General features: G+C 37.3%; 1 protein-coding gene and 1 long non-coding RNA gene across 2 annotated transcripts; both read right to left on the bottom strand.

Moving 5' to 3' along the window:
• Positions 1 to 570: 570 nt before the first annotated feature.
• On the bottom strand, positions 571 to 11059 carry LOC133532055 (all trans-polyprenyl-diphosphate synthase PDSS2-like). Its single transcript, XM_061870546.1, has 2 exons — positions 10328 to 11059; positions 571 to 1980 (listed from the first exon to the last, which is right to left on the bottom strand). Exons 1-2 carry the CDS (start codon positions 10562 to 10564, stop codon positions 1012 to 1014), a joined length of 1206 nt encoding a protein of 401 aa, XP_061726530.1. The 5' UTR covers positions 10565 to 11059; the 3' UTR covers positions 571 to 1011.
• Positions 11060 to 12730: 1671 nt separating this feature from the next.
• LOC133532180 (uncharacterized) lies at positions 12731 to 13311 on the bottom strand. The gene is made up of 2 exons (XR_009801660.1): positions 13102 to 13311; positions 12731 to 12838 (listed from the first exon to the last, which is right to left on the bottom strand). It is a non-coding gene; the product is annotated as an uncharacterized LOC133532180 (long non-coding RNA).
• Between the last annotated feature and the right edge of the window lie 1488 nt (positions 13312 to 14799).

Below are 14799 nucleotides of genomic sequence, written 5' to 3'. Positions count from 1 at the left end.
CAGATTGTCGAAATTGCTCGAAAAACAATTCAAGGCGTTTAAATTTACGAAAATTTTGCCACTTTGGCAAACCATTTTTTTTTTTTCAGTAACGTCAATATGGATATAAGGGAACTCTTCCAGTCAATCTTTGAGTAAATAGTTTATAATTTGTGAATTAAAATAATATTTGTTTTAAATAAGTTGTTTATTATCAACAAATATAAATTATATTATGCCAATAAGCAAGATTTAAAAACAAATGATGGTTACATATAAATAACTTACAATAATATTGAGCACATAGTATTTTAAATTAAAACTTTTTCTAAGTGGGTAGTGACCCTGCCTACGAAGCTGATGGTCCCGGGTTCAAATCCTGGTAAGGGCATTTATTCGTGTGTTGAGCATGGATATTTGTTCCTGAGTCATGGGTGTTTTCTATGTATTTAAGTATTTATAAATATTTATATATTATATATATCGTTGTCTAAGTACCCTCAACACAAGCCTTATTGAGCTTACTGTGGGACTTAGTCAATTTGTGTAATAATGTTCTATAATATTTATTTATTATTTATTTATTTATTTCCACAATTTTGAAAAACATTTGAAATAAGTATAATACATCATCGTGTAACATTGGGGCACTCCTATAGTATGTAAATTAAAGTTTTGAACCAAAAATTTACGCATCTATACGCAAATAGAAAAAACAAATCTATTTTTATTTTGTAGTCTTTTTGCACTTCGTCAAAAAGACCTTAAAATTAAATTGGCAAAAAGACCTTAGCGGCGACGTCGACTGGACAGAAACGGTTTTGGGCCGAGAAGCATGGCGGTCTTCGGTGTCGGAGGCCAACATCCACTTCGGGTCGCTGCACCACAGCAGTATAAGTAAGTATTTTGTAGTCAATATTTTCATTCTGATTTTGGCAAGATCATAATAATATTAAATAGGTATATTAAGTCACAACACGAATACCTACATCTTTAGGGTACTTTCCTAACGCCTTTAAATTCATAACGTCTTTAGAAAGTGTTTATCAATTTCTTAATCATATCGACCGATTCGTTCTGTCCAATACTTTCAATATAAGCTATGGCTTTCTGCGCATGATCTTCATACAGCTTCTGAGTTTTATTTATAGCATCAGTCTTTAGAATATTAAATTTAAGATCTTCATAGTCGACGTCTTTTAAGTCTCCTTTCGCTTGGTCTATTATCTGGTATAGACCTGGATTTTCTTCCAAAGCGAACAGAACAGGGGCACTCGCTAAGCAAAACTGGTCCTTGCTGTCCGATGTTAAAGTCTGGTTTTCAGCAGCAGCCTGCCATGCTAGACCGACATGACATCCAAAATGATACGCAAAGCTGATAGTTTCCCTATTCTGTTGGCCGAGGACCATCGCAGCTTGGCATCCTCTTCCAAGCAACGATGCACCGTTATAAACTGATCTGATTGTCCATTCTTTCCTTGGTCTCCCCAAGACATCATCAACTGAGATTGTAGTTGTATCAAAAGTGATGTCTAAATCATCGACAACTGCTTTAGGTTTTCCTGGAATAGGTTGGTTCTGTTCATCGCGTTCTCCGAAAAATTCTCCTTCGGATAAGTCTCTTAAAGCTGAGGAAATTATGTAGGAGACATCAGAGTTCCTTAGCTTTGCGAGCATATCATTGGCTGTTACTAAGATATAATCTCCAAGGAGTAATGCTATTTTGTTTCCGAAAATCGCTGATTCTGTGCTTTTGGATCTTTTAGCGAATGGGACATTAACAATGCCTTTATGTATAAGATGCCCTGTTCTCATCATCTCAGTCAGTTCAGCTAGGAGTCTCTGCTTCTCTTCTATCTGTTTGGACTGTAGTGTGTATGCTGATGAGGTCTTGACTGACTTTGAGAGAAGGAGGATGATCAGCCCCCAGGGTTGAAGGTTCTTGGAGTCTCCATAGAGGACGTTCTTTGCTGTCTGCATCACGAGGTGGTTGCTGCCAAGCTGGAATAGTAAAATTAAAAAGTATTAGGAAGTTATTTAAAACACTGCTTTATAGGTCACACAGGTTAGAGCAGGTCGGGGTTAGTCAATAAATAAATGAAATTAAAAAAATGCGACGGGATCCGTTAAATTGTATTTACATTAACCTTAGTTAATTATTTATTTCTTAGAAAACACGTTGAAATTTTAACTGTTTCGTAAGCAATCTTTTAATTGACATCATACTTGTTTTAAGTAAGTATGCGTTTTTCTTCGTAACATAGGTACGTACTTTAAAAAGTTATTTATCCATTTTATACTGTAGGTATGGGATACCTAAACTAGTTCTAAATGGCTCACCGGTGCGGGTAGTAAATAAGTTAAAATACCTAGGACATATCCTGAGCAGTGACTTAAAAGATGACCTTGACTTGGAACGAGAAAGACGAGCTCTGTCTATCAGGTGTAACATGCTCACGCGCAAATTTGCAAGGTGTACAAACAGTGTCAAAGTGACTTTGTTTCGAGAATTTTGTCAGTGTTTGTATACCTGCCAACTCTGGGTTAACTTTAGTAGAAAAGCATGTTCAACTTTGCGGATTCAATACAATGACGCTTTTCGCATTCTACTGAAGTTACCCAGGTATAGCAGCGCATCGAGCATGTTCGTGGAGGCAGGGGTGCCCGACTTCTTCGCCATCATCAGATGTCGGATAGCAGGTTTCTGGGAGAGATTGAGAAACTCAGACAATCGAATACTTAAGACCGTCTCCGAGAGCCTATACAGCCCCATTCTTCGGTACTGGTCATCCGTTAACCATAGTAACGCTGTAACTAACCATATATGGATCAATTTGGTCTGAAATAAATGTTTATTATTATTATTATTATTTTATAGTGAGAACAAAAAGTGATAGGTATGTGACAGTGACAGTTTATTGTCAAATCAATTTAAAAATAAAAATAAGACTAGTCATAAGACGACTGAAGCAACTCTTAGTTTAAGTTTAATATTATTATATTAGAATTCTTTTATATTTTTATATGGACTTTAGTCTGACATAAAGTGATTTTTATTTTTTATTTTTATATTGAAGCATACCTATTTTAAGTCAAATACTTCTACAGGAGAAAAAAAATGAACTACCTACATTTAAATGATGTTCCTAAAATATATAGCAGACTAGAATTCAGTACTAAAAATAAAGAAAAAGCTATATTGCATAAATAAACAATTAAATCACATAAAAGCTGAAAAAAACGCTATTCTATTTATGAACTGTCTAAAAAACGAAACTATTTATTTATAAGCGTGTAAACAATAACAGTTCCTATTTCGACGAAACCACTTTCACGCCCGCCTACTTATTACCGTCATATCGTCGTGAAAGTAGACTGCTTACGAAATGGATTCTTCATTCCGATTTATATTGTACTCAAATACAAATACAAAACTTTATTAATAACGCCAAAGTTATAGGTCAAAATGTCTTAATAATAGGTACAAATAGTACTTAAAACAAACATGACAATGTCAAAGAGTAATATTTAATATAGATCTCATTCACATTAAGTCTCATTTCATATAAAAACACGCAACATAATATAAGTTAATACAACTTCATAGTACCTTAATAACCTATCTACACTGTAGTTTAAAAAACTCATCGACGTCATACAAAGATAAGGTTAGTAGCCACTTTCGTAGTCTACATACATACTCTTTTACTATAGACATAATTATTTTATTTAATGAACATATTAACTTAAACAGAGTAAAATAAATATAAATATAGGTACAATGATGATGTCCACCCAGACGTATCCGTCGACAGCGACATCCTGACAAATAAAAAGCGGCCAAGTGCGAGTCGGACTCGCCCATAAAGGGTTCCGTACCATTTATGACGTATTAAAAAAAAACTACTGACTAGATCTGGTTCAAACCAATTTTCGGTGGAAGTTTGCATGGTAATGTATATCATATATTTTTTTTAGATTTTTCATTATACCCCACACGTATGGGTTTGATGAAAAAAGATTTTTTGAGTTTCAGTTCTAAGTATGGGGAACCCCCAAATTCATTGTTTTATTTCTATTTTTGTGTAAAAATCTTAATGCGGTTCATAGAATACATCTACTTACCAAGTTTGAACAGTAGCTCTTATAGTTTCGGAAAAAAGTGGCTGTGACATAAACGGACAGACAGACGGACATGACCAATCTATAAGGGTTCCGTTTTTTGCCATTTGGCTACGGAACCCTAAAAAGGGTTTTAACTATTGCATGTGCATGTGCGCGAACGTGGCTTGCGAATCCAAACTTGGTTTTGAAAGTCCGACAACACGAAATACAGTAGAGTTGCCCAGATGCGTTGTATGTGTAATGATGGAGGGCTTGGGCCGAATTTTTCGGAGTTGGCGTTTGGCGGCCAGATCTTTAAGTCGAGTGTGTTCGAAGTTATCAAGACCTGTGTTGAAAACTAAAAATCTATATCTAAAGATACCCATGGGCCCCCCTGGGGCATAGTGCCAAAGATATTGGCAGCATTTCCTCGCTGAATCGCAACGCTTATTCGTTGATCGAGGAAGCTGCCAGCTCTTTTGTCCCCAGTAACATCAACCAGTCATTTGGGCAAATCTGTAAAGAAGCTCTGAGCTCCCAGGCCCCCCGGACCGAGGGTCTCGACACCGAAAGGAACCAAGTTGTAATTGGCGTCGAGACCCCCGTATTTCCGCCATTTTAAGGGCCTTGGCAGCCTCTTTTACTTAACTTCACTCCGTGTATTTTTATAAGGGGAAACATTAGTGGTCATTTTCTATACAAACGTTCTCGACATTCTCTGGATTTGTCTGGATTCTTGTTTTTTATAAGAACTAGGTGACTTCAAAAGCGCTAAAAACGGTCAAATAAATGGCCGTAAACAGACGCCTAGCATACAAAATTGGCAACAATAAACGCAAAAATGAAAACGGTCAGACACAGATAATTTCTTTCTCATTCCGTAACCAAAATTTTGTTACGATTGGTTAAGTTTTGGAAGAGGAAAATGTCGAGAACAAAACCTCGATTTCTGATATTTTTACGCAGGATATTTCGCCTGAGCTGCACTTGTCCTTAATTATGGCACTATACACCGTGTTTTTATTGAATTTCGTTAACTCCGGGGTATCGGTAAGTATGTTTAAGAAAACTAAATGGCATAGTTAATTTCCAAAAAAAAAATTTTTTTTTGTTATTTTTTTTTATAAAAAGTAACTAAATGTTGCATATAGCGTTGTTGTAACACGGGCATTACATTTAACTCAACCAAACAATTGAAAACTGTGATATGTCAATGTCATTTCGAACGTCGATCGTCCGAGATAGTACTTACGTTCAGTAGCAAATGTATGAACTCGCACTAAACACTAATCAATAAGTAAACTGGCCCTAAGGCAAGTGTACACGCTCGTAAGGGCCTTATAAGAAAAAAATTAATGATTGATTATCTCCGAAATGGAGTTAATTAGAATATCGGTGTCTTTGAGAAAGTTACTTAATTTAAGCTCAGGAATGCACCCTCGAAATTAACGCAAATCAAAAAAAAACACGGTGTATTTAGGAGCCGCCCCCGTCAGCGCGACGGAGATACCTATTTACTATTTATAAAAATTCTCAAATTTGAAGTGTGAAGAAGCCGAGTCCCTTAGCTGGTATTTCCTATATGTATAATTTTATATTATATGTATTTTAAGCGTTTTTTTTATAAGCGCTGGTGGCCGTGGCCTAGGGGTAAGAGCGTGCGACTTTCAAGCCGAAGATCGCGGGATCAAACCCCGGCTCGTACCAATGAGTTTTTCGGAACTTATGTACGAAATATCATTTGATATTTACCAGTCGTTTTTCGGAGAGGGAAAACATCGGGAGGAAACCGGACTAATCCCAATAAGGCCTAGTTTACCCTCTGGTTTGGAAGGTTAGATGGCAGTGGCTGTAGTAAAAACTAGTGCCAGCGCCAATACTGGAGATTAGTTGTCAAGCGGACCCCAGGCTCCCAAGAACCGTGGCAAACTGCCGGGAAAACGCGAGGAAGAAGAAGAGACATTATATGTATTTTGATTCAAATCCTGTAAATAATATTGTTATTTTGATGGCATTTTATTGAGCTGAAATTTCTTAATTTAGATGACATGACAAACCGTTACAGTATTTATTAGGTAGTATTTAAATTTATGCAAAAATCAATACTTGATTTAATTAATAATACGATGAGAGTACGTTGCAATGACACTGAAATTGAATGTGTAAGGAGACTAGGGAAGAGAGGAGAAAAAACGAGACCAGTCATTTTGACCGTTACAACTATGGGCAAAAAACTTGAGATTTTGAAAAACGCCAAAAATCTAAAAGAAACTAAATACTATATCAAAGAAGACTACCCACAAAAAATCTTGGAAAAACGAAAGATCTTGCAAGCAGAGGTAGAGAAAGAAAGAGAATTGGGCAATAGAGCAGTAATAAAATACGACAAAATTGTTAAACTGGGAAAATTGGAGCCGCAGGGCCCGCAAGACAAGCGTCATAACAAAAGAAATTTGTCCGCCTCACCTCAAGAAGCGGCGAGTACTAGCACGGCCTGCACTACACAAACTCAACCAGTAAAAAAGAACAAAAGAGACATGAACTCGTTTGTTATTCGAGATCCTAATATAAACAATGCCCTAAGTTTTCAAAACAAGCACGGACAACAGAATATAGATAAATAGCAATTAACGGCGCCCCCCCAAAAAATTCAGAAGTTAAACACACATTTCAAAAATAATCTCCCAACACGGCTGGTCACCGCGGGAGAGTTCGACCAAAACCCCCCAAAGAAAGTAATTTTCAACATTTGCACTTACAACGTAAGGTCACTATCGACAGAAGAGAAGCTCATAGAGCTTAAAACGGCATTACAAAACATCAAACACGATATAATAGGATTGAGCGAGGTCCGACGATTAGGAGAGAATATTATCGAAGACGAAGACTATATTTTCTACCATATAGGCAAAACCAAAGGCATGTATGGAGTGGGCTTTTTAATCAAGAAAAAATATAAGAACAACATAAAAACTTTTACAGGAATATCGGAAAGAGTCTGTGTACTCGAAATTCAGTTGGAAGACACACTATTCGCTATAATACAGGCCTATGCGCCTACTGAAAGCTCATCTCAAGAAGATATAGATAAATTCTACGGAGATATGGCGAAAGCTCATGACTCTACTTTTACTAAATATATAATCTCTATGGGCGATTTTAATGCACAAATTGGGACACCTAAAATACAAGAGCATTCAATTACCGGCCCTAATGGTTATGGCGATAGGAGCATTCGCGGCGAAAGACTTATTCAATACGCATTCGAGTACAATTTAAAAATAATTAATACCATGTTTAAACTAAAAGAATCAAATAGATGGACTTGGATCTCTCCCAACAAAAGCTCAAAGAATGAAATTGACTATATTCTAACCACAAAACCACACCTGTTTTCTAAATATGAGGTTCTTTGTTCAGTCCCCTTCGGGTCTGACCACAGAATGCTTAGATCAACGGTAAACTTAAATACAATAAAAAAGAGCAGGCGCAGGTTTTCAAACACTTCATCAACGCTGAAATCATTAGAAGAGCGAGACAAATATACTAACAACCTAAGTAATTATATACCAGAACTGATATCGACCTGCAACAATTATAGCGCAAGTGAATATTGTCAGAAAATTACGCTCTCTATATCTAAAAGCTTACAGAGTACGGAACGACACAAAAAATGCAATATTTTGTCACAAAGAGCTTTAGAACTTATGAAAGAAAGAAACACTCTACAAAACAAACCAAAACTGAACAAATCTGAAAAAGAAGAACTTAAAAGTTTGTATAAAGCTACTAACAAGGAAATAAAAAAATGCTATAGCTCTCACAGAATAAATACAATACAAAAGTACCTTGAAATATCAAGATCCGGCAAAAAAGCTTACAAGGAACTGAATAAATCGAAAATATGGATTCCGTCGCTACAACCATGCTCTGTCGTATGTGAACCTCGAAGGGAAGTTTTAAAAACAGCAACGGAATTTTATGAAAAACTCTACAGTCAACATGAGGCAATTGAACAAATAGAAGTTATTTCAAAAAGCACGAGTACCTCTTCAGTTCAGAAATTCACGGAATCTGAAGTTTTAAAACAAATAACAAAGCTCAAGTCAGAAAAAAGCTCAGGACCTGACGGGATCTCCAACGAAAGTATTAAATTTGCAAAGACTCTACTCTTAACACCTATAACGCTGCTGTGGAATAAAATATTGGATGAAGAAGTAGTTCCGCAGTCATGGACAGAATCGGAAATCGTACTGTTGTATAAAAAAGGCGATCCAAAGGATATTGGAAATTACCGTCCTATAAGTCTCATGTCCTGTCTTTACAAGTTATTTTCTTCAAGCCTTTTAGAAAGAATATCATCGGACATTGACAATCACCAACCGATAGAACAAGCCGGTTTTAGGAGCGGATTTAGTACAGTGGACCACATTCAAGTAGTAGACCTAGTGATTGAAAAATACTTGGAATTTCGTGGACCACTGTATATAGCTTTCATTGATTACAAAAAAGCTTTCGACTCCATATCTCATTGCAGCATCTGGACGGCATTACGAACACAAAATATCAATGAAAAATATATAAACATTTTAAAATATATATATAGCAACAGTTCGAGCCGGGTGAGACTAGACAGATTAGGCACAGAGTTTAAAATAAACAGAGGTGTGAGGCAAGGGGACCCGATTTCCCCTAAGCTCTTTATAGCCGTGCTACAACATATAATGGCGAACTTGCCATGGTCAAAACGAGGGATAAATATAAAGGGAAAAGTTTTAAGTAACTTAAGGTTCGCTGATGACATTATACTTTTTGCGGAAAGCCCATTACAATTAAGTACCATGATAAACGACCTTAATGAAGCCAGTATAAAAATTGGACTAGAAATGAACCTTGAAAAAACGAAAGTAATGACAAATTCACACAATGTACCAATTTTAGTAAATAATATACCTCTTGAGTTTGTCGAGCGCTACGTATATCTGGGAAAACAAATCTCTTTCAGCAAAGATAGAAACTCTACAGAAGTCGACCGAAGAATAGCAATTAGCTGGAAGAAATACTGGGCAAATAAAGAAATTTTTAAATCACAACTCCCTCTGCCTACCAAAAAAATAGTGATGGATTCGGAAATACTACCATGCCTCACCTATGGTTGTCAAACTTGGACGTTCGATTACACAACCAGGCAAAAAATACAAATAACGCAGAAGCGAATGGAGAGAAGCCTACTAGGCTTAAAATTAAAGGATAGAGTAAGGAATGATGATATCCGAAGAAAAACTAAAATTAGAGACGCCTTAACATTCTCACTCGAGAGAAAGTGGAAATGGGCAGGACACGTGGCCAGATATAGAGACGACAGATGGACCATAAGAATCGTAAAATGGCCTGGGCCACAGGGCTCTAGAGGCAGAGGTCGACCATGTGGCAGATGGTCTGACGAATTAGTAGCAACAGCGGGTCCAAAATGGCTAGAGACAGCCCAAGATAGAGAGAAGTGGAATAGCTTGGGGGAGGCTTTTACCCGAAAGGGGCCCACATATTTTTTAAGTCAAATTTTAAGTTAAATTATTTTATTTTAATTTCTATATTTATTTTGTTTAAAGTATGTGTGGAAGAAATAAAGCTCTTTTATTATTTATTTATTTATTTATTTAAATTTATGGCTCCTCTACACGATGGGCCATCATACTGGCCCACTAAGATGGGCCAGCGTGTAGAGAGGGTAGTGGTGTCGGATGGCTCATGGCGCGGCGGGATGGCGATGGGATGGCCACGGTATCGGATTTTAGTTTTTACATCAAAGGACCCATTGCATAGTGCGTGCAGTTTGCCGAAAAAAAAATGTTTTTTACTTCTTGGCGAAAAAAACCTCGGCCAGACAGGTCGTCATATAAAATTGACTAGGATCAAGGATATGAATTCATAAAATATTGACGACCGGTCTGGCCTAGTGGGTAGTGACCCTGCCTACGAAGCCGATAGTCCCGGGTTCAAATCCTGGTAAGGGCATTTATTCGTGTGATGAGCATGGATATTTGTTCCTGAGTAATGGGTGTTTTCTATGTATTTAAGTATTTATAAATATTTATATATTATATATATATCGTTGTCTAAGTACCCTCAACACGAGCCTTATTGAGCTTACTGTGGGACTTGGTCAATTTGTGTAATAATGTCTTATAATATTTATTTATTTATTTATAAAATAGATGTAAGGCTGAAAACATAAAAAACTCACCAATTTCCTTAGATACAGCGCCATATTAGCAAACTCGTCACTCAACAGGCACCTCAGATTCATAAACGAAGTAGGATATCCCACAACTTTCTCCGCCTCTCTTATAATATTGCTCCAATTCGTAAAAGGCGGTCGCATAAGTATCAAAATCTCGTCCTTCGTCAACGACGCCATAGTAGATTCGTGTCGAGTTTGAAAAAAGAACGGCCGGCGAAAAGCGCGGAAAACGCGCGCCATTTTGAATTTTTACTTTTTAATTTGAGACAACGATCGCGTGCCGCGACGGACGGGCAAGTGATGTGCGTGAGACTGTGTTGCCAGTTTTCTCAAATCAATGACCGACCTCAAAAGTTACTGAAGTGTGGTACATTATAATATGTGACAAGGTTGGTTATATAAACAATAGGTGTTTGTATTGTTTTAGTAATTATGTTTAGTCAACTGTGTCCGCGTGTGTTGTGTAAGCGTATTATATTTGTATGTAGTAGCAATTACATTTAAGAAATAAGTATTTGGGGACAATCGTACACAAATCGACTTAGCCCCTAAGCAAAGCTCGTACTATGAGTACTAGTCGACGATGTATATACGTATTATATAGGTAAATAATACATACTACATAGAAAACACCCGCGACTCGGGAACAAATATTTGTGTTCATCACACAAATAAATGCCCTTACCAGGAGTCGAACACGGGGCCATCGGCTTCATAGGCAGGGTCACTACCCACTAGGCCAATTCGCAATGTTTAAATTTTTTACTTAAATGCCTTCAATTCGAAAAAGGTTTCATTTGCATCGTGGTTTCATAAAACCACACAATCAACATTTTTTTTTAAGTATATAGGTACAAATGTGCAAGGTGCGGGAATTTACCAAACAGTTGGAAAAGTTCTCGGTTATACAGGAAAACCAGGATACAAAGGAACTTACATTTTGGAAATGGAACATTTCGATTTTCATACAAAAAATCGAGAATTTTCCTATTTTATTCCATGTGAAAAAAAAATTTGTGCGGGTTGTAACGATGTTTCAGAAGTGTCATAACAATAACATTTTTTTATTATATTGTACCTAAATACACAAAGAAATAATGACATGATTCTCAGCATACCTAATTCGGCTTAACAATGATATTGGCCAGTTTTAATAATGTATTATTAATATTTTGATTTATTGGCCATTATACAATCGAGAGTATAGGTAAGATACATTTTTAGATGTATTTTTTGAATCGTTACCTATAGTTTTATACATAACCTTTAAGATACATTAAAAAAAACATCATTCCGGAAAAACATCACTCTACTGGCAACACAGCTGCGCTTGACCGTGAAAAGTAGGCCGCTAGTGGACAGACCAATGCACAGTAGACAAAAACAATTTTACATATACACCTACCACTCATCAAAACACTCAAAACCCGACTCTCACTCAATATAGTTAAGAGCTAACAGCTATTTCATAGAACGCAAAACGCTTGTTAATACGACCAGTTTTGAAGATCTCCGATTTCTACAAGTATTCGTCTAAGGTACGTGTCAGCTTGTAGTGGTGTATTAAGCGGATTCCTTTTTCGAAAGTTCGTTTTTTTAATAAGATGCGTTGTCCATTTCACTTCAGACCAGTTTTTATGGTCAGGTCAATAATCAAGATTAGGGATTTCATGTAGATTGTATCACATTTGGTTGGGTCACACACATTTTATAGTATTCTTAAATCTTTCGCGTGTTTCCTGTATCGAAAAGTTACAAGAATTCTAAAATTTTATTACAGATTATTAAAAAAATACAATTAATTTTTAATGTGTTATGTTGCGGTTGCAGCCATAGGCGATAAATTATGTGGTTTTTCTATTTTCCTTTTCGTAACTGGTTTCCTCCTATACACCATGTTTTTATTGATTTCCGTTAACTCCGGGATATGGGTAAGTAACTTTTAAGGAAAAAAGTGGCATAGTTATTTCGCAAAATAAATTAATAAATTTTATTTTCATAAAAAGTAACTAAATGTTGCATATAGCGTTGTTGTAACATGGGCATTACATTTAATTTAACGAAACAATTGAAAACTGTGACATATCGATGTCATTTCGAACTTCGATCGTCCGAGATGGTACTTACGTTTAGTAGTAAATGTATACACTCGTACTAAACACTAATCAATATACAAACAGGCCCTAAGGTAAGTGTATACGCTTGTAAGGGCCTTACAAGATAAAAATACATTATTGATTATTTCCGAAATGGAGTTAATTAGAATACCGGTGTCTTTGAGAAAGTTACTTAATTTAAGCTCAGGAAATTAAGGGTAATAAAAAAAACACGGTGTATATTACACCGACAGAGCCAAATCGTTATACCGATTGGGGCCTGTAACACGAGTAAATAATTAAAATTTAGATTGTATAGATCATGCCATTCACGAAGGCGCGTGCCTTGACTGGTAATGTCATGAGGTTAGATTTGACTAATCTACGCGTCATCGTGTATGACACGAACTATAGGTACCTATAGGAAAGTAATCTCCATATACCAAAAAGTGTCATCAGAAAACCTTAAATAGGTGGCGCTACAATACCTAGAGTACTTGAACAAAAAAATCAAATCATAGACAGCACACTTCGCTCCGTCAATAACGCCTAGGTTCTTAGCTACTCTAGCGCTACTAAGGAGAGATTTGGAACTATTATTTATAGCTGCCAGCTGGACACTTTTGCAACAGTTCTATCATAAGAGATTTCTCTCCTCTTAAATCCACACTCCATAGGTACCTACTTCTCAAACGATGACACTTGCTCAATAACTTTTAAAAATAAGTTATTTTTAAAAGTCGCTGAACAAATGTTAGTCTGTTTGAGGAGCCTACAGTCAACTGTATGGCTGCTCGACGCAACATTGGCGTCACTGCGCAGCGACGCCATTTTCCATAGCGCTGACTCGACGCCGATGCTCTAAAGACGCTTGTGTGGAGTGGCCCTAAATTTAAAATCAAAAGGGCCTCTATGTTTTGGCTTCGCCTCCGCTAACGCCTTCCAAATGTCCGAAACACCATTGTTCCGTTATGAGAAAGACATTCATATAAACCAGGGGTCACCAATTAGTTTCGCTCGGGGTCTGTATTAAGAAATGAAATGACCATCGCGGTCCGCACAACATTTTATAGAAAAAATATTTTTTAAACAAATGTAATTACAGAAATAACAAAGGTATTTTTTACATATCAATGAGAAAAATGTCATTTTTTGTTGCGGACTATCTGGACTATCTTAGCTAGTGACTTCGCCCGGCCGTTTTCAAATTGACGTCAACAAAGATAATGCGGGGGATACATTTTTATTTTAAATTACGTACTCTGTAGTACAAAAGTTGCTGTGTTCTCGCGGTCCGCACAAAATGGGTCGGCGGTCCGGATGCGGACCGCGGTCCGCCATTTGGCGACCCCTGATATAAACCATGTGAAACCATAGAGAAATAAGTAGTCCTTGGACCCGGGTACGTCCTCAAACTACGTCCACAAGAGGGGTATGGGCATTGTGAATGTCATCTCGCTCTGTGTGGTAGGGCACAGCACAGCGGATGTTATTCCAGATCTAGAGCAGAGCCCAACTGGGGATACCTCCACCTTACAGAAAATCGCAGCCAAATAACACTAGACCCTACTCATAGTGTTGTGTTCCTGCCGGTGAGTAAGTTTGCCAGAGCTCAACGAGGGGCGGGAGGGGGTTGGGGTCGGCAACGCGCATATAATTCCTCTGGACTTGCAGGCGTAAATAGGCTACGGATACTGCTTACCATCAGGCGGGCCGTATGCCTGTTTGCCACCGACGTAGTAAAAAAAAAAGTAAGGAACGAGTGCTAACATAAGTTCTTATATAGTCGTTCGATTTGTAGCTGGCCCCGACGAGCTACTCGTGATCCTTTGTCGATTGTTAAATAAAACGGCACGTGCCACTACCTGCAAAAAAGGGTCGTATAATTCTAATGGGGTTGGCCGGTCGAAGTATTAAACAGATGGCGCCATCATAGCTTGCCCTGTCAATCCCTAGAATTGTGTCAAATTCTTGTTTTTTTTTGGAATTTTGTGACCTGGATTCCAGTACTTTAAGCCAAATCTCATAGAACAAAACTAGAGACAGGGGCAAGCTATGATGGCGCCATCTATGCAAACCTTTGACAGTTGCCAACCCCATTGACACTGATAGGTAGGTTATTGATAAATAACCGTTATCAATATTATTCAATAACCGGTTTAAGTGGCCGGACCATTTTTTATGCAGGTAGTAGCACGTGCGGTTTCACTTAACAATAGACAAAGGATTAGCCCGTCGGGGCCAGCTGCAAATCGAACGACTATTACATAAAACGCGAGTTTTTGTAGTCGACATCTAGTGTCAAGTAGCGAATTTATCAGTACTGCTAGTTGACAATAGATGTCGCGACGAACGAAAAGTCTAATGCTCAACCATTTA

The sequence above is a fragment of the Cydia pomonella genome, chromosome 26, assembly GCF_033807575.1.
Source record: "Cydia pomonella isolate Wapato2018A chromosome 26, ilCydPomo1, whole genome shotgun sequence".
In the NCBI taxonomy this organism is placed as follows: domain Eukaryota; kingdom Metazoa; phylum Arthropoda; class Insecta; order Lepidoptera; family Tortricidae; genus Cydia; species Cydia pomonella.
This window is presented reverse-complemented; position numbering and strand designations above follow the sequence as displayed.